Source organism: Cebidichthys violaceus, unplaced genomic scaffold (assembly GCF_023349555.1).
Source record: "Cebidichthys violaceus isolate CVI_PGR_0920_01 unplaced genomic scaffold, fCebVio1.0.p SCAF_23, whole genome shotgun sequence".
NCBI classification, from domain to species: domain Eukaryota; kingdom Metazoa; phylum Chordata; class Actinopteri; order Perciformes; family Stichaeidae; genus Cebidichthys; species Cebidichthys violaceus.
In genome coordinates this window covers 8,186,626-8,207,211 of record NW_027176406.1, presented here as the reverse complement: position 1 = coordinate 8,207,211, position 20,586 = coordinate 8,186,626, and the positions used below count along the sequence as shown (strand labels likewise).

The following is a 20,586-nucleotide window of genomic DNA, read 5'->3' as shown; positions in this document are numbered from 1 at the left end:
AAAACAGTGAAGACAAAACGACAAAAAGAGTGTTGTGGCCTATTAACTATTATTATTACTACTTCTATTTGGACAACTCTTCATTCACCTTTTAAACAATATAAATTGGAAAAAGAGCTGCATGTAAAGTCTGCGTGTGAGGAAGCCGCAAGTGATGGCGATTGCGGCTTCCTCACACGCAGACAGCTCAAAATGGAGAAGGTCAAACACCTAAATTGAAAGTATGTTTCTTTTTCTAGGTTTTCCCAGCCCTGTAAGTTCCAGTGTGTCCTCTCCCTCTGTCCAGCCTCCCGTTTATCTGTGGGGACCCACATGGGCAGTTAGCAAACCTTGAGCGAGGCTGAGTCTGGTAGGTATGCACAAGTAGACAAGAGGGTGTGTGTGATTACATAAGTTACACATGTTGGGATCTGGCTGGAGCGGGTTTGGTTATTGGCAAATATACAAATGAATTATTGATATTATTTAAAATGATTAATATCAATAGGATTATTAACATAGATTAATAATAATGGTGCATCAATAAACAAATTGTGAATTAAGTCTCAAAATTGGTGTTTACTTAGAAAAATGTAAAAGTACTATTCCACATTTAGAGTGAACAGTGAAGGTTTGAATCAGCACTGACCTTAAAAACAATACTTCACAAAACTGATAAAAAATCAATAATATTATAAATCAACAAACATCTATTATACAATTGCAAGCATACTAAACCTAAAAGCAACAAACAAGCAGGTGGCGAGGGGAGTGTGGGTGTCTGTATGTTTGTGAACTCAGGTTTACCAGCCGCGTCTACCGACTTTACACATGGTGGCGGATTTAAACATAAAGCTCAGTAGTGTGGGACAACACTATTACAGCAGCAGGCACAAAATTATATTTCACAGCACTGAACGGGACTCGGTGGTCCGTAAAATACATCACATGGTAACAGTGACGTTAAACTCAAACAAACAAACCAGGTTACAAAAACACACCAAGACCTATCTCTGCCCAGACAATAGCCTCTTACTTGACACCGCTTCGTTGCAATCGACGTGTGTTCATCCGTCTTTCTATCAATAGAGTTATCCAACCGATGACCGGGGACCATAACACGCAAGGTCAGCAGGTTAAGCAGCAAGCTGGCCCTCATATGGCAGCGAGTGTCGACTTGAAGAATCCGGGAATTCTTTAATCTTCCTTCTGTAGGTGATTTAAGAGCACTTGGGGCACAGAGGTTATCAGTCTCTCTTTCAGGGTCCAAGTGTGTCACCTACTTTAGCAACACGAGTCGCAGTGGAAGGAGTGCGCCGATGTTTGCAGCCTTGGTGACGACATGGCCGTGTCGCAGGTACTCCCTGGGGTTCGCGTGGGACTAATCCAATGAGGCACCAATGTTGTGGTTTAAACCAAATCTCACACTCAGCTGAGCTTTTTAACACCTGATGGGGGTTTGGCGCGGTTTCATAGTTTAGGCTTTTCTTTTTACATGTGAAGTCGCAGCACATATTAGATGGACGTTTATTTCTCAAACCCTCTCTGTGTTTTCTATCTTCACACTCCCATCTTCTCGTATCTTCTTGTTGTCCAGGTTATGACAGCAGAGCAGCAGAGAGCCTTCTGTCGAATTGGCGTCATCATTCGCGGCTTCCTCACTCGCAGACTGCTCAAAACAGAGAAGGTCAAACACCTGCGACAGACCATCCTGGTGAGATTACACATTTAACACAAATAACACACGCTAAAAATATGCACAACCAATTGAAAACACCAATGGTAACTTGTCAACCAATCAATCACACATCCATATTTGACCAGAAGAACGTGACATGTGTTGCTCCTCTTTTAAAGGAAGAAGTGAAGGAAAAGTTCAGATATCTTTTCACTCTCAGTATGAACTTGGAAACTACCTTGAGTTTGTACTCGTGCTTGGTGAGCAGTGAAGCATTTGTCTGGACGATTTGTGTAATGTTTACCAAAGCATAAATCAAGACATGGCTTGTTATTGTAGCTACATCTGTTAAGATGAATTAGAATTGTTCTACCTGCTGATAGCTGGTGGTACTTGAAAAGCTTATCATGATGAACTGTACTTGTATTACACCTTGATTACCACACGGACAAAGTGACTTACAGGGAAGAAACACTGTTTGGTGGCAGCGTGCCTCGTCTTATACCGTCAGTGTCAGTGCTTCAGTCATAAACTATGATCCTTACTGACTGTTTCAAATGGAGAAAGCCAAGGGCCCCAAGGAGAGAGTGGTTCTGTCTGCTGCCACACAGAGGTCTCTGGACAGGAAAAAGAGGTACGATGGGAAAGAGGAACACAGCCTTACATTGCAGATGAGATCTGGTTTTAGACGCTAATGTTTTTGATGTTGGGATCCAGGGATCAGCAGTGTTTTTATTGTATGTGTTTGGTACTCCTCCAGGGTCGGTGAATCCCCATCAATGGCTAGAAAGAAGCAGCAGAAGCCAAAGAGCCCCACTACTAACAGGTGCTCTAGACTGTACGACAATTTCCTGTGTTTAATGTCCCCAGAAGAGTAGTTCTCTAAATACATCCTTTCTTCATTCCCAGAGTCCTGAAGCCAAGCCAAGGCCAAAATTCTCCTGTGCCAGGCCAGCTGAACCGCCAGGGGTGAGACTTGTTTTACCGTAATCGCAACGTGCCTTACCTTGCTATCATAAACTGCCATTTCATTTCTTAGGAGATACGTCTCTCCACCTCACCCCACTTTTTTTTTTTTTACTTGTTCTGACTCTGATGAAGACACACTTGGCTTCAGAACGGTAGTCTTCTAATAAAGTGTGTTGCCTTAAATCCGTGTGCTCCAGTATACTTTGGACCTAAGCCCTGAAGTCTCTCCTGATTGCGCATTTCATATTTCATATGCTGACCTAATGTATTTTGCATATCAGCAAAAATCCAGAAGTGGATGTCATGTTTGGCTAACCAATGAACTGTAATTCCAATACTTTATTTACCTCTTGCTAAAGGCAACAGTGTACACAAATGTTTGGATTTGAGCTTTTACAGATGACTTTAAAGTCAGCAAAGTATGACAGTGGCTTTTTTTTCTCAGGAGCTGGTACAGAAAGACCCCAGAGGAGAGAGTGAGGCGCTCAGACAGCCTGAAGAAGCAGCACTCTCTGGGTTAACAGATGACTCAACTTCCCCCGACCTGTGAACTTTGATTTTTTTAGTCTTTGAATACAAACCTTGCCCAACTGAAAGTCCAGTCTGTGCTGCTAATATGATCGTACCATCTGAAACTCAAATGATTGTATTCACTACCATACTTGAGCTCCCTGGTATACATCACCACAATGTCATTGTGTTTTACTGTTGTAGCTTGCTGAAAAGAGCTGAACTGAGCACAAATCTCACAGGGAGCTTGATATTGTCTGGTAGACACATTTTACACTTTAAAGAAGTGACAAAAAAAGTAAGTCTATTTAAATGCAAGCTAGAAGAGTTAAAAGAAAAATTATTTGTATCCGTGCCGAAGAGCATTGCCTTTGCTATCTGTAACATGTTAGAATGCATATATTTACCATGTTGTGTTCATAAACATCTAGTGCTTATAGCTGTAAGAGAATTTACAAAATGACTTTCATGGTGACAATCACATGAAAGTATTTAAGTGAGTATAATACATTAAATAGAATAGTTTTGTTCAAGGGCTTTAAGTACCTGTTTGTGCTTTCTTTCTGTATTAAATGGTGCTGAGTTTACATTACTCTGAGGCATTTCAGTGTGTTTCAATATTGGTGATATATTTTTTTTTACACAGTGGCGCACTGTTACATTAATGTAGCTTCACACAACAGGAGATGCACAGCAACACTGAGTAAAACTAAATTACTGAGACGATTGATTCAAAAGCATGCCAAATTCTCTGTAAGTTTTCACTCATTGTCGACTGCCATGTCAACACAGACTCTAAATATAAGAATATAGCATGTGCATATATTATTGTTAAGGAATTGGTACACCACACTATCACTGTGATACCACACAGAAAAGGTACTTTTTTATGTTTTTTATCACCAGAATAAATTGTGAAATTATTTGAATTTTCTGGCCTCTGATTGTAAAATAAAAATAAAATGGAGAGATATTTACAGTGAAACTGGATTGACCCAACAAGCAACGCAGGGGAGAAAATGACAGTTACAAATCTCATGATGCAGTGTGGTCGGTAGCTAAGGTCAGCCACTTGCTAAAAAAAAAAAGGTTTACATGTGACCTAATGTAATGCCACTGATATAATTGCCTCTATGATCCCTCTTATATTTCTATTTTTTTATGTTATGTTATTATTTTTCTTGGACAGAAATAAGAAAGGAACTGATAATTGTGCAAAATGATGCTCGTCCCTATTTATGGCCCATCTGTGTATCTGCATGTTCCATGTTCTTGCATCAGTAAGTGGCAGTTTGAAGCATGAACAAGCATAATACATTCCACTACCATTAATCATTAATGAATAACAACACACCTTTACTAAACTTGTTTGTACATGAACAGTAATCATTATAAGGAAAACTGACAAATGGTTTGGAAATTAACAGCATCTGGATTGTGTAAATAATCGTCAGGTGTGACGTATCTGGCTTTAGGCGTAGGAGGCAGGATTCCATTTGTGGAATCTCTTGAACGACATACAAAGGTATCATTGAGTTGACTGGATCCATCCACAGAGACATAACTAGTTTGGACACACCCAGTAGAACGGAGTGCATGTATTCGGGTACAAATGCAAAAACAATGTCAAACAAGAGAAGTATGCAAAGCAAAGGCAACTCTTTTACTCCATATTTTGACTTTTCAGCCTGCGTTGCATTATGCTTCAACATTTCGTCTGACCTAGCTGCTTGTTTCTCTTCAACAATGCTGTTTGCGTGTTGAAATTAAAATTGTTATAACTTGCTTGGTGCATGGTACAAAGAGCAGCTTATTCACCAATGCACACATACAAAGTGGACAGACTTGTGCAAAGATAATGCAAACCATTTATCCTGAAGAGAAACTAACCTGAAGGCATACGAGTAGATCCGAGGAGAACTGAGAGCATTTGCAAGAGCATTTGCAAATGCTCTTGCAAATGCTCTTGACAAAAGAGCACTTGCAAATGTCATAAAAACACTAAGATTAGAGAATAGTCTAAAAATGTGTAAACATTTATGTGGCAGAATTGAGCTTTTCATTAATCATCCCACAACCCCAAACTGTTTAAAAAGTGATTAGATAGATAGATTTTATTTTGAACAATAAACTTACAGAAAATTCTCAATAAACAAAATAAATAAATATTACATGTCATAAAAGGAGATGTATACATGAATATGGTTCTACCCCTTTTAATAATGAACTTGGTTATCATATATCCACGCAAATAATAACTTTAATGATTATTATATATAGTAAAGCTAAAAAAGTAAAGCTGTTTGTGTACTGCAATTCCTCCTATTGTGTGTACATCACATCATTTATAACTCCCTGGATCAACAGCAGATTACTCATCAAAGCACAAAACAAAACAAATAAACTCATGCAAATAGTTTATCCTGAAGAGAAACTAACCTTAAGGCATACAAGGTCAGCCACTTGTTAAAACAGGTTTACTGGTGCCTGATATAATGACACTGATGTTATTGTCTCTGTGATCCCTCTTTTTTTTCAAGTTCATATAGTGACTTAAGTTCTATTAAATTATTATATTTCTTGAACAGTAATTAGAAAGGAAGTGATGAGAGTTGTGATAAACCTCTGGATCAAAAAGCAGTATCAATAATTCCCATCCCTACATGTGTGTCTGGATGTTCCATGTTCTTGCATCAGTAAGATAGATAGATAGATAGATACTAACTTTATTGATCCCGCGAGGAGAAATTATTTTGTTACAAGCAGCAATAGGTTACAGAGCAGCAGCAGTAAGTGGCACTTTGAAGCATGAACAAGCATAATACATTATATTACCATGAATCCTCAATGAATAACAACCTTTACTAAACCTGTTTGTACATGAAGAGCAATCATTATCAGGACAAACTGACAAATGGTTTGGAAATTAACATCTGGATTGTGTTGAAACATTTTTTCTTGTTAAAAGTTTCAAGAACACAAGGCTCCTGTGTGAACACACCTACTAACAGGTCTTAACTACTATGTTGGAATTGATCACACATTTATAATTTATATAGTATTTGAGGTGTGTGTTACTAACAATGCTTGGGAACTGTAATGTAGATTTGTTTCAGGCAATTTAATTTTAGGTCAGATCTAAGACGAGAAGTTTTAAGTTAGAAGAATTTGACAAGAACAAAGTTGGAAAATGTTATTGTTATTGTGTTAATGTAATTGTTAATCTCACAATACAAACTGATGTTAGTGAGAACATAAAGAAGCTTTTAGATCATTTTACAACACAAACGACAAAGAAGCCAAAGTACATGTGGCACTTTAAAAGTGAACTTTATTGGCCAGTATACCATGTCAAAAACTTTAAATTAATTTAGAATCAGTGTAGATTAAGAAAAAACAATTGTTCAGTAAATAATGATGATGATACAATGGTTTATTACCATCATCTAGTTCTATCCAATTTTTGATGAATTAACACACTTAGAAAACATTATTTCGCAGTAAGAAATTTTTGTCCTTGAACATGAAAGAAAAAAAGTAAAATCATTCTTTGAAAATCCAACATACAGTACGTACTGTGATCAAGGTTCAGGATTTATGTTAAACACCCATAAAATCATTGGAATTTCAATCACAATTAACCAATACTAAACTAAGATTAAAAATTTGACAAAAAACGTATAAATTCAAGATTATTATTATTTATTTTTTTAAATCATTAAAACAAAATGTATCTGGGACATCATAGTGGAGTGGTGAGTAAGACCTGTACCGTGTAAACCACAATGTACCTGGTTTGAATCAGACTGGGGACCTTTGGTGTAAGAAATCCCGCTCTCAACCCCCACACACTTTCTGTCTGCATCTTATCTTTCATCATTTAAAAGCAAAAACGTCCTACAAAACATAGAAAAGATAAAATCTCTATGCATGTCTTTCACAACAAGCTAATTCAAAGTACATATCAAAACACTCAAAGAGAACCTGGATAAGATGAGTTGACAAAAATGGTTGAGACCACATCCAGAGGCCTCACATCTCTAACATGCAGGGCTCTTCAGTTGGTTATCAGCTGTGCAGCTGCCGGGCTGGGAGGACCAGCACCAGTGTAATAAAAAGCATCGTTAGCATTATTCAGAACAACTCAATCTGGAGGCATTATGTAGATATTTTAACAACAGTTTTACCAAATTAGTGGTTCTTCATCTGAGCTTCCCTTCAGTTTTTTGTAGTGGTCCTTCACCATCAGAAGCTCCAATGTAACGTCTAAAGAAAAAAAACATGTCAACATCAAGTTCACTATTAATCACACTATTGAACATTTGTTGACATATTCATTTCTATCAAATATTTTTAGTATTTTTAATGATTATCATGTTTATATTTTGTAAGGTTGCCTTTACCTGGGATTAAGACACCATCTGTCTTGAGCGACAGCTCGATTGATTCCTGCATTGTTTTTTCCAGATTGTCCAGGATGTCCTTCTACATTAGCATAAAAATCTTTATCACTCACAGCCAAAATGTGTCTTTTAACAAAAGCTGAATGTTTGTGAAAGGGCCTGCAGTGTGTTAATAGCAAAAGCAGTATTCAAAAAGAGGCATATTCCACTTGATTATATATATGATGACCTAGAATTGTAGATAAAGATAAGCAGCACAACATGTTTTACTATATCCTCATCGTACGACATATTATAAAATGTTACAAACCATCAAGACATCCAGCTGTTTCAACATAACATCTTTAGCTTTCTGGAACATGACGTTTTTTGACCCACGTACGTGCTTCTTCATAGTTTCTCTCATTTCACTCAGCATGCCCTCTCCTTTCAAATTTTTTGAAACTGCAATAAAACAGAAAACTTAAGTCAATAAAATTTATTTATAATTACATTCTGCACAATTATACTGAATAATGTTCATTTTTACAGTGTCAGGTTTTACATGTGATGATCTTTATCGTACCGTCATAGCATTTCTGCATGTTTGTCTCAATTGTTGCTGTCAGACTGCTGTAGATCGTTTTCTTACGTTCGCGGATGATTTTGTTGAGTTTTGTCTTAATCTGTTCTTCCTAAGAGAGAGAATATGAATCTTAGTCAGATCACCTCAGAATCTCCAGTACGTTGTCATGAATATGGGCAGGGCCATCAGTTTTGCAGCAGCAGTTAATTTTTCAAAGGGCGTCTCCAGTTTTTACATTTACTGTATTGATAAACTTCTTCATATACAGTGTATATATGTTAACTTCTAAAAACATCTATATTTCATTCATTCTCTCATGTTTAGTCTTCATGTCAGTCCTCAGTCACAAACTTGATGTTTGGGATGATTTTCTCACCCTTCTGCTGAAGCCTTTCTGACCTGGACAAATAGCTTAATAAAGACTAATGGTACTATTCTCCTCTTTTACCTCTGTACTGAGAAATATCAGTTGCAGTGCGACATCTTTGTTCTCTGTCTTCTCTTTCATCATCTTTGTATCAAGTGAAAATGAATTGAGGACTCCGTTGAATGGTCCACGTTCTCCTTCATTTCTGAAACATGTTAACAAGTTGAAATGTTTCATAAACGCAGCATTGACAAGTTTGTATTTCAATAATGTAATTTGTATGTATGCATTATATCACATAACTTTTATAACTGTATAATTTACAATTTGTTAATTCTAGACATTCTCCATAGTTTGTACAATTAGCCTGCACAGGGTTTTATGTCTTTATTAAGTCATTTCTTACGGGAAGGTCTTCTTGAATTCCTCATCAATGCTCTCAGTCAGGCATGAAGATAACTTCATATTGAGGTTTATTTGTTTCCCCTTTTTTGGTTTGTAGTTGCCGTCGTGCTCTACGATACACTTCAGTGTCCTGTGGAAACCCCTACCTGACTTATTCTGAAACAAAACAGAAAAAAACAGAAACATTTTAAAGACATTCATATGAAGTGCAAAATCCATTGTAATGATGTTGTTAGAATTCAAATACGTACAAGAGGACATATCACCGACTCCAAGACTTTTTCACATGAGCTTTTAGATTTTTCAACCCCCTCACTGAGGCACTTTTCAAAAGCCAGATAAGTCTCTTTCATTGGTTTCCTGACTTTATCAAGTTCATCCCTCATCTTTAGTTGAAGGACTGTGTACACAGCTGTCTTTATGTCAGCCTGAAATCAACAACAACACATTCAGTATTCAAAGCAATGAAACCATACTGCTATGTGACTGAGTTTTCTTGATTTATTCACATTTATACAAAATGTTGTTGATTTTGAGTTAGACCACCATTTAATTACTGTTGTTATGCAGCCTCTCTGAAGCGACACAAATTCAGGAAAACAACTAACTTGATGATAAAATGTATGTATGGATGACATTACATGTAAGTAGTCTGTGTTTGTCTTTACCATGTTTTCACATTATTTTCTGTCAATATTAATGATTAAAGACAAATAAAGAGATTATATTTCTTGATCTCACCCTTCCTCTACGGCTGGCCCCTTGAATCAGAGAGAGAATCCCACGAGCTCCAGACACATAGTTTAACGTCTCTGAGTGACAGTCATTGAGATCCTGCAGAAATTCCTGAAGTTTGGGTATTTCTGTAAAAAAAATGTAGTTTTCAGCTTAAATAGTTACAAAACATACTTACATTGTATTGCCATAATCCAATTAGTCATTCTTGTTTGTTTTGTTAAAGTAAATCTAAATGTGCTCATATATGAAGACTTCACCTACCAGTGTCGTCTCGATCTAGACAGGTTTTTTCTAGAAACTCGTCGGAGCTCACTGTGAACACTTTGAAACTTTCATCACTGAAATGTTTCTGAAAAGAAAAAGTTTTGGTTTTACGGCATGCCTGCAGTTGTAGACAATCTTTGTGTTGTACTTTCTGTCAGTCTATAAAACTCACCTTAACCTCGTTTAGTTTGCTGAATTCTTCATTCACTGCTTTCTTGGCTCGATCGTTTTTTTCCAATATGGAAGCACGAACATCAGCTGCTGAACTAAATGAAAATATTTGCATTCATTTGCATCTCATACAGTATTTGGAGAACTGAAACATCAAATTCTTTTTTTGCATCCACAATAAAAGTCTAAATAATCTCTTTTAAACCTGTAGCTGTAACTATTGAATCCACCATTTATACTGAAACGATCGCTTTAATTTACAGGTCTGTGATCTAAAAGAAAGTTTTCTGGAAAGAACTATGTAATTTTGTAACCATGGAGACAAAGATACAGACTACTATTTCAGTTGTGTTGAGTGTGTGAGCAGTTATTGATTTCTAAAGGAATTTCTTTGAAAGAACTGATAAAACCGATGACAAGCATTAAGAATGACTTTATAGAAATAGACAATCTACTCGTTGGTGGTCTCGTTTTCTCATGTAGGTCATATATAGACATCAGTATTATTATTGAGTATTATTATTGTTTCATAAACACTTCAAAATTCCTCACAGTTCCTTTAATATATATGTATATGTACTTTTGGCATCTTAAATCACTTACTGATGGTTTGATTTTCTAATTTCATCAGACTTGGTGCAGATAAAGTGAATATGCTGACACTGGCCACCATTTCCCATGAAGCTAGAGGCACTTTCCAGGATCTCCCAGGCTTCTGGCTCTGATGCAGCTTGATTCCTGTCAGTCACGATCCACACAGTGGAACAACTTCCAACGAGCTGAAGGGACATGACAGCAAGTTAATTATGATGGTTATCAGTACTTTGTAATAACATGATGTCACAGTTAGCAGATAACACAGTAATACACTAAACAGCATTGCATGTGATGAATTACCGTTTTCCACATCTCGTCCCTGCTCTTGTTACGGTCCCCATTTCCAGGAAGATCCACAAGTGTGACATGCTTAAGAAGATCATTATTTGGCACCCTGATAGTCACACACTTCACTAGTGGCCAATACCACCTCTTTATGTCTTTACCTTCTCCATCTTTTGGGTCGCTTCTTGTGTATCTGACTAATTTTGCAGATAGCTCTTCAGCCTGCAATAAATAATAAAATGAGATTAAGACAATATAAGGCGATTTCATTCATAAGCACAGACTCCAACTTCAAACTGCTTTACAAATTGTACAAAAGAATTAGAACAGGAAAATATAGAAAACAAGAGCAATTAAGTAACCCCGTCATTGAAACAACAGAAGCAAAAAGCTAAATTTGGATCAACAAATAGTAAATACTAAACCGGAAGTGGATACAAAAGTGCAATTTTGGGTGACAATTAGGTTTTAAATTGATGATGATCAGATTTTGACAGTGTTTAAGATTATCTAGGTCATAGCAAGTATGTTTATCATCGTAGCATAATGCAGCTTCCCTGTGTTTCAAGTTGACCTTTGACAGTCAGCAGACCCCGGTCTGATGATTACGTTTACATGAAGGTTCATATGGATAGAACATGTAAGAAACATAATGTGAAACTAAATCTTTTAAAATCAACCAGATAAAGATTCAAGGTGTGCAATAATTCTATATATTTCATTAAGGGCACCAAAGACAATCACCTCAGTTCTGTCTGTATTTAGCAAGAGACCAATTTAAAGCCATTGATTTTTTCAATGCAGTGACAAAGTGAGTTGATGGTACCATGGCCTACCAGTGAAAGAGAAATATAGATTTGAGCATCGTCAGCGTTAAGTTTCCCTGTATAAAAAGGGATCATGAATAGACTGAATAGAAGGGCGTCAAGTACTGATCCTTGTGGTTCTCCAAAGGGGTGAAGTTGGGTTGATTGAGATAAAATAATAACTATTACTATTACCAGCTGAACAAAAGTGTGAACAAAAGCAGTATTGAGATTTAACAATACAATATGTCATTTAATCTTAATGTAAAATGTTTGGGCACTCCTGATTGGATGTTGTTAAAACAGTTATATAAATATATTTAGTTACTGGTATCCAAACTTCTTAATGATTTTTCTATAAAGAGTACATTTTCTATGGGTTTGTAGATTTCGAGGACAGGTGGATCAAGGCCACTCTTTTTTAAAATAGAAAGTTTCACATACTGATTTTACTTTTACATTTGTTGAACTAAACCAACCTGGAATGGCTAGGCAGCATGCATATTACATAAACCTCAAAAACATTTCCTTCTGTCAGACAGACAAGAAGGCTTCTTATGAAGTGATACAAGATTTTTACTCTTACTTACTGTTTCAACTGTCAAAATCTTCCCTGTGGAAAGGAGAAATTCTGAGATCTCTTTGAAATATTTGTCATTTATGAGGTCATCAGGAGATTTGTTTTCCCAATCTTCTCCATACAGCGCTGACAGCTTTTCAACTATGTCCCGACAATCATCGTCATCTTTCTGATCACTTTCCTGATCCGCATTATCCCCAAGGAAATTTTTAGAGAACCACAACTCATCTTTCCACTCCTGAATAGAATTAAAAAAATACCTTTAACTTTGTTAAATTATATGGCATGCCTTTTTAAATAGCTTCAAGTAAACAAACATATTCAGCTAATTTTACCTCTTTTGTAATGAACTCAATGTTTGCCTCATACTTTGAGTTCCTCATGTTAGCCTCCACTTTAATCATCACTGAGGTACATGATCTGACGTCTCCAGAGGGCAAGAGATCCTTCACTCCAATGACGGCGTTTATCAAAGAGCTCTTTCCAGCCCCGGTTTTGCCAAAGACACCGACCACCTCCCTCTTGTCCGTCTTCAAATCACTGATTTTTTTCCTGTTGTACAAGAGTTTATGCGTGGGTTAATTCATTTGTTTCAAAAACATAAAAACACTGACAGAATGTGTCAAAATCAGAACGAGATCTGTCTATGAACAGCCCTCTTCAGCATATTGTACTATCTTCAGTAGAAGTCATTTGCCGTAAATTTTGGGTAAATTAAACTTTTTTCAAACAAAACTAGAATTTCCGCCTCACGACTGTATCCCTCAAACAAACAGTCAAGTTGCAGTTTACATCCATGTCTTTCCAAAGTGTCATCACTTCATCATGTCATCCTATTAGATGTATAATTTAGCTTTTTGAGGCTCAAACTGTTGTTTAAACGCAATATGTTTGAAGAGAAACGTCTCTTCGGTTGAACAAACAACTGACAACTGAAACATTAAAGGGAGGGCACTAATGGTGCTGAGTGACAAACCCTCAATTTACCTCATGTCCAAGACAAACTCACAGAGGAGAAACCCAACCAGATTAATTACCCATCCTGACCATTTGAGCTAGTTTATTGATGCCTGATACTTTCTTTTAACAGACTCAGAGGAAAACATTGAACTTATGAGAAACACAAAAGAAACGTATTTGCTATTTAACTGTAGATTAATTAAGAGGCCATGTGTATATGCGAACTACATAAAAAGTACTATGACAAAGGCATAAACAGGTTAGACGTGGTTCATATGAGGTTAAACGGTAAATAGACTTGTATTTGTACAGGTGCCACCTGATCCATTATCATTCGCAGCCATTCATCACATTCATTTATCTAGGGTTAAGTATCTCGCATAAAGACACCTCGACATGGACTGGAGGATCCGATCCAACCGCTGATCTTTGGATTGAAAGACAACCAGCTTTAACTCTGAGCCACCACCTATGTCAGCGTTTATTACAAAGTTTGCAAATACATAATCCACTTCTGTGATTACAGTTTTTTTTTCAATGCTAACACACTAAAATGACACATAAAGCACAATTACTGAGACTACATTACATTACGATCATTTAGCAGACGCTTTTATCCAAAGCGACTTACAATTCAGTATCTATCTACACACCGTAGACGCAGCTACGGGAGCAATTTTGGGGTTAAGGGTCATTTTTGTGCCAATTTTGGCCACAAGAGGCTGAAAGCACCTCTACATCATGTTCTAACTAAAACTAATATCATTTCTTCCAGGTTAGTTTAAACATAAGGTGCATAAATTATTGTGTTTTAGCAAGTTGTGTGAATAAAAACTGACCTGGAAGAAAACATGAATTATTTTAGTCATATTTAGAACATGAGGTAGAGGAGCATTCAGCCTCTTGTGGCCAAAATGTAAAAAGTATTACAAGAGCTGAGCAGGAGGAAGAGCAACAGCACCTCTGTCTGGTCAGCACATGGAATCACACATTATCTATTCTGAATAGAAGTAGATACCAAAAATGTATTTTTTGTGCAGTTATTTTACAGATTGGCAAGAATTATTTAGTTTTTTAGTTGCAATGTTGAAGTGTAAATTTATTCTCTTTTGCTTAAGGTTATAGTGCTGAAGTGTTTGTCTCCTGTATTCGCATGTGTTCAGGAGCTCAAGGAGACAGATAGAAGACTGAAGGAGCAGGGGTGTGTGCGGCCTTTGAGTGGGGATGCTTGTGGGTGGAATTGTAAGTCCGTGAGTGACAGCCGTCCTGTTGTGAGCCCTTCCTGCCCAGGACTAAGCCTTGCGCACACACCATCTGAGCCATCACCTAGACACAGTATAGGTACCACTTCACCATGCTCACTTATTACTCTGATGGAGTTTGTAAAACAGTGAAGACAAAACGACAAAAAGAGTGTTGTGGTCTATTAACTATTATTATTACTACTTCTATTTGGACAACTCTTCATTCACCTTTTAAACAATATAAATTGGAAAAAGAGCTGCATGTAAAGTCTGCGTGTGAGGAAGCCACAAGTGATGGCGATTGCGGCTTCCATACACGCAGACAGCTCAAAATGGAGAAGGTCAAACACCTAAATTGAAAGTATGTTTCTTTTTCCAGGTTTTCCCAGTCCTGTAAGTTCCAGTGTGTCCTCTCCCTCTGTCCAGCCTCCCGTTTATCTGTGGGGACCCACATGGGCAGTTAGCAAACCTTGAGCGAGGCTGAGTCTGGTAGGTATGCACAAGTAGACAAGAGGGTGTGTGTGATTACATAAGTTACACATGTTGGGATCTGGCTGGAGCGGGTTTGGTTATTGGCAAATATACAAATGAATTATTGATATTATTTAAAATGATTAATATCAATAGGATTATTAACATAGATTAATAATAATGGTGCATCAATAAACAAATTGTGAATTAAGTCTCAAAATTGGTGTTTACTTAGAAAAATGTAAAAGTACTATTCCACATTTAGAGTGAACAGTGAAGGTTTGAATCAGCACTGACCTTAAAAACAATACTTCACAAAACTGATAAAAAATCAATAATATTATAAATCAACAAACATCTATTATACAATTGCAAGCATACTAAACCTAAAAGCAACAAACAAGCAGGTGGCGAGGGGAGTGTGGGTGTCTGTATGTTTGTGAACTCAGGTTTACCAGCCGCGTCTACCGACTTTACACATGGTGGCGGATTTAAACATAAAGCTCAGCAGTGTGGGACAACACTATTACAGCAGCAGGCACAAAATTATATTTCACAGCACTGAACGGGACTCGGTGGTCAGTAAAATACATCACACGGTAACAGTGACGTTAAACTCAAACAAGTAAACCAGGTTACAAAAACACACCAAGACCTATCTCTGCCCAGACAATAGCCTCTTACTTGACACCGCTTCGTTGCAATCGACGTGTGTTCATCCGTCTTTCTATCAATAGAGTTATCCAACCGATGACCGGGGACCATAATACGCAAGGTCAACAGGTTAAGCAGCAAGCTGGCCCTCGTATGGCAGCGAGTGTCAACTTGAAGAATCCGGGAATTCTTGAATCTTCCTTCTGTAGGTGATTTAAGAGCACTTGGGGCACAGAGGTTATCAGTCTCTCTTTCAGGATCCAAGTGTGTGAACACAAAAACAGTCTGTTGCTCGTCCAGTGACGTTAAGACTGTTACCTAGGTTTTTTTTGGGTACCAAAGTTTTTACCTACTTTAGCAACACGAGTCGCAGTGGAAGGAGTGCGCCGATGTTTGCAGCCTTGGTGACGACATGGCCGTGTCGCAGGGACTCCCTGGGGTTCGCGTGGGACTCGTCCAATGAGGCACCAATGTTGTGGTTTAAACCAAATCTCACACTCAGCTGAGATTTTTAACGCCTGATGGGGGTTTGGTGCGGTTTCATAGTTTAGGCTTTTCTTTTTACATGTGAAGTCGCAGCACATATTAGATGGACGTTTATTTCTCAAACCCTCTCTGTGTTTTCTATCTTCACGCTCCCATGTTCTCGTATCTTCTTGTTGTCCAGGTTATGACAGCAGAGCAGCAGAGAGCCTTCTGTCGAATTGGCGCCACCATTCGCGGCTTCCTCACTCGCAGACTGCTCAAAACAGAGAAGGTCAAACACCTGCGACAGACCATCCTGGTGAGATTACACATTTAATACAAATAACACACGCTAAAAATATGCACAACCAATTGAAAACACCAATGTGATTTTAATAAAAGTTAATCAATAAGTCCATCATCATGTTAATGACTGGGGAAAAACTGTTTAGAAATGTGTACTGTATATATGTGTGTTTAGGACACACAGGAGTTCATCCGTTCCTTCCAGACAGAAGGTCCTGAAGCGTGAGCGGCGCCTGCCCCGTTTCTAGGCGGGGAAGTCGTTTGCACCTAACACGGTGGTCACTCCGCCGGCTGTCCCACCTGCAAGGATATACGTTCCTTTTTGAGGTGCTGGAACAATACCTTCGGCCTTTTATCTCACCCCGTAGCTAAATCGTTAGGATTTCGGATTAATTGTCTTCTTGAAATTCTTTTACGGCAAATGCCCGAGGCGTTCTCAATGGGATGCAACCCTAGCACCCTGTATATAATAGTTATGTACTTCGTCTGTACTTTACTATTGCCTATTGTGAACATTCTCACCATTTTGTGACTAACACTGTCAAGTCTTCACTCAGGGAACTTACCTTAAGCTCCTCTGCATGCTTCAGTCGTCACTTCTGACACCATCAACGGACAGGGGAAGAGGGTTAACTTGTTTTAAAGGACCAGAATACGTTGTTTGGTTTCAGTCTCTTACAAAATGTAAGGCCGGATTTTTATTTAGGTTTTTCTCACAACAATCACATACAACAATTTCAAGTCAATGAAACCGTTTCTGTGTTACCAGCAATAAGTCTAACACTCCTTCTATACGGAGTTTTCCTCTTTATCAGTTCTCACTGATTTTGCTATGAGGAATAATACCGTCACTTTTTAAGGGGGTAAGACCCCTAAGTCCAGTTGGGGGAAAAAAGCCCAAACTCACAGATTCTCTGCTCCTTTTTATGCTGCTGAAAAGCTCCACCTCCTTCAGGCTCATGAGTAACTCACACACAAGTCCTCCCCTCTTTTAGAGCTAACACAGAATGTAACTGGTTTGATCCTGTTTACAAGAGGAAGCATACGTTTTAGAGTGACTATTCTAATAAAGACACATATACAGTTTATATCGTTCATCACATCTATCAAAAAGTAAAGCAAGTTATAGGTTTAATCATTTCTATCAAAAACTAAAAAGGTTTATAGGTTCAATGGTTATACGTTGATTGAAAAGGTTTACAGCTTATAACAGTTATACTTTTATACTTTCATACTTTTCTATGATCTCTCAACAGTCCACAGAAGAGAGGCCCCTGCTCTGCACAAGATCGCTCCCTGCAGGAGAGAGTTAGAGCCCAGGTATGAACGTGTAGTTACCGTCTATAGACAGCAGAGGTCCATCTTACTTTGTGTTTATGCGTGCCTCTTTTGTCCCGCAGTTACGTGCAGCCCTTTATGACATCCATGAGATCTTCTTTGAAATGCCTCTCTGGGATCGATTAGCATTGCTGCAGCAGGACAGGGAGCTCCGAGCAGAGAGGAAGCTGCGAGACATGGTAACCTGTCAACCAATCAATCACACATCCATATTTGATCAGAAGAACGTGACATGTGTTGCTCCTCTTTTAAAGGAAGAAGTGAAGGAAAAGTTCAGATATCTTTTCACTCTCAGTATGAACTCGTGCTTGGTGAGCAGTGAAGCATTTGTCTGGACGATTTGTGTAATGTTTACCAAAGTATAAATCAAGACATGGCTTGTTATTGTAGCTACATCTGTTAAGATGAATTAGAATTGTTCTACCTGCTGATAGCTGGTGGTACTTGAAAAGCTTATCATGATGAACTGTACTTATATTACACCTTGATTACCACACAGACAAAGTGACTTACAGGGAAGAAACACTGTTTGGTGACAGTGTGCCTCGTCTTATACCGTCAGTGTCAGTGCTTCAGTCATAAACTATGATCCTTACTGACTGTTTCAAAAGGAGAAAGCCAAGGGCCCCAAGGAGAGAGTGGTTCTGTCTGCTGCCACACAGAGGTCTCTGGACAGGAAAAAGAGGTACGATGGGAAAGAGGAACACAGCCTTACATTGCAGATGAGATCTGGTTTTAGACGCTAATGTTTTTGATGTTGGGATCCAGGGATCAGCAGTGTTTTTATTGAATGTGTTTGGTTCTCCTCCAGGGTCGGTGAATCCCCATCAATGGCTAGAAAGAAGCAGCAGAAGCCAAAGAGCCCCACTACTAACAGGTGCTCTAGACTGTACGACAATTTCCTGTGTTTAATGTCCCCAGAAGATTAGTTCTCTAAATACATCCTTTCTTCATTGCCAGAGTCCTGAAGCCAAGCCAAGGCCAAAATTCTCCTGTGCCAGGCCAGCTGAACCGCCAGGGGTGAGACTTGTTTCACCGTAATTGCAACGTGCCTTATCTTGCTATCATAAACTGCCATGTCATTTCTTAGGAGATACGTCTCTCCACCTCACCCCACTACTGAGAAAATGCTAATATGCTTTTTGTGTTGCTAGTGTCCTAATTAAAAAGCATTACACTTTTTACTATTTCTGACTCTGATGAAGACACACTTGGCTTCAGAACGGTAGTCTTCTTATAAAGTGTGTTGCCTTAAATCTGTGTGCTCCAGTATACTTTGGACCTAAGCCCTGAAGTCTCTCCTGATTGCGCATTTCATATTTCATATGCTGACCTAATAAATTTCGCGTATCAGCAAAAATCCAGAAGTGGGTGTCATGCTTGGCAAACCAATGAACTGTAATTCCAATACTTTATTTGCCTCTTGCTAAAGGCAACAGTGTACACAAATGTTTGGATTTGAGCTTTTACAGATGACTTTAAAGTCAGCAAAGTATGACAGTGGCTTTTTCTTCTCAGGAGCTGGTACAGAAAGACCCCAGAGGAGAGAGTGAGGCGCTCAGACAGCCTGAAGAAGCAGCACTCTCTGGGTTAACAGATGACTCAACTTCCCCCGACCTGTGAACTTTGATTTTTTAGTCTTTGAATACAAACCTTGCCCCACTGAAAGTCCAGTCTGTGCTGCGAATATGATCGTACCATCTGAAACTCAAATGATTGTATTCACTACCATACTTGAGCTCCCTGGTATACATCATCACAATGTCATTGTGTTTTACTGTTGTAGCTTGCTGAAAAGAGCTGAACTGAGCACAAATCTCACAGGGAGCTTGATATTGTCTGGTAGACACATTTTCCACTTTAAAGAAGTGATAAAAAAGTAAGTCTATTTAAATGCAAGCTAGAAGAAGGTCAGAGTTAAAGAAAAATAATTTGTATCCGTGTCGAAGAGCATTGCCTTTTCTATCTGTAACATGTTAGAATGCATATATTTACCATGTTGTGTTCATAAACATCTAGTGCTTATAGCTGTAAGAGAATTTACAAAATGACTTTCATGGTGACAATCACATGAAAGTATTTAAGTGAGTATAATACATTAAATAGAATAGTTTTGTTCAAGGGCTTTAAGTACCTGTTTGTGCTTTCTTTCTGTATTAAATGGTGCTGAGTTTACATTACTCTGAGGCATTTCAGTGTGTTTCAATATTGGTGATATATTTTTTTTTACACAGTGGCGCACTGTTACATTAATGTAGCTTCACACAACAGGAGATGCACAGCAACACTGAGTAAAACTAAATTACTGAGACGATTGAGTCAAAAGCATGCCAAATTCTCTGTAAGTTTTCCCTCATTGTCGACTGCCATGTCAACACTGAGGGTCAGACTCTAAATATAAGAATATAGCATGTGAATATATTATTGTTAAGGAATTGGTACACCACACTATCGCTGTGAGACCACACAGAAAAGGTACTTTTTTATGTTTTTTATCACCAGAATAAATTCTGAAATGATTTGAATTTTCTGGCCTCTGATTATAAAATAAAAATAAAATGGAGAGATATTTACAGTGAAACTGGATTGACCCAACAAGCAACGCAGGGGAGAAAATGACAGTTACAAATCTCATGATGCAGTGTGGTCGGTAGCTAAGGTCAGCCACTTGCTAAAAAAAAAAAAGGTTTACTTGTGACCTGATGTAATGCCACTGATGTAATTGCCTCTATGATCCCTCTTTTATTTGTATTTTTGTCAAGTTCATATAGTGCATATTTTATTGCGTTATGTTATTATTTTTCTTGGACAGTAATAAGAAAGGAACTGAT

General features: G+C 38.0%; 2 protein-coding genes and 1 long non-coding RNA gene across 3 annotated transcripts; 2 read left to right on the top strand and 1 right to left on the bottom strand.

Moving 5' to 3' along the window:
* The first annotated feature begins 2,214 nt into the window (after nucleotides 1-2,214).
* On the top strand, nucleotides 2,215-3,454 carry LOC137878111 (uncharacterized). Its single transcript, XR_011103588.1, has 4 exons — nucleotides 2,215-2,291; nucleotides 2,418-2,483; nucleotides 2,567-2,626; nucleotides 3,072-3,454. It is a non-coding gene; the product is annotated as an uncharacterized lncRNA (long non-coding RNA).
* A 3,023-nt stretch (nucleotides 3,455-6,477) lies between these two features.
* On the bottom strand, nucleotides 6,478-12,880 carry LOC137878701 (nuclear GTPase SLIP-GC-like; the record flags this gene model as incomplete). The annotated part of the gene is made up of 15 exons (XM_068719082.1): nucleotides 6,478-7,224; nucleotides 7,324-7,402; nucleotides 7,540-7,621; nucleotides 7,850-7,983; nucleotides 8,105-8,213; nucleotides 8,553-8,676; nucleotides 8,878-9,032; nucleotides 9,128-9,304; nucleotides 9,618-9,739; nucleotides 9,876-9,963; nucleotides 10,051-10,144; nucleotides 10,653-10,828; nucleotides 10,947-11,153; nucleotides 12,328-12,555; nucleotides 12,653-12,880. Coding segments are annotated over 15 exons (2,034 nt in total), but the record flags the coding sequence as incomplete, so codon positions are not given.
* Nucleotides 12,881-16,058: 3,178 nt separating this feature from the next.
* On the top strand, nucleotides 16,059-19,935 carry LOC137878700 (centriolar coiled-coil protein of 110 kDa-like). The gene is made up of 9 exons (XM_068719081.1): nucleotides 16,059-16,091; nucleotides 16,314-16,430; nucleotides 16,593-16,639; nucleotides 17,674-17,737; nucleotides 17,818-17,934; nucleotides 18,367-18,440; nucleotides 18,567-18,632; nucleotides 18,716-18,775; nucleotides 19,274-19,935. The coding sequence occupies exons 1-9, from the start codon at nucleotides 16,059-16,061 to the stop codon at nucleotides 19,347-19,349; spliced, it is 654 nt and encodes a 217-aa protein (XP_068575182.1). The 3' UTR covers nucleotides 19,350-19,935.
* The last annotated feature ends 651 nt before the right edge of the window (nucleotides 19,936-20,586 follow it).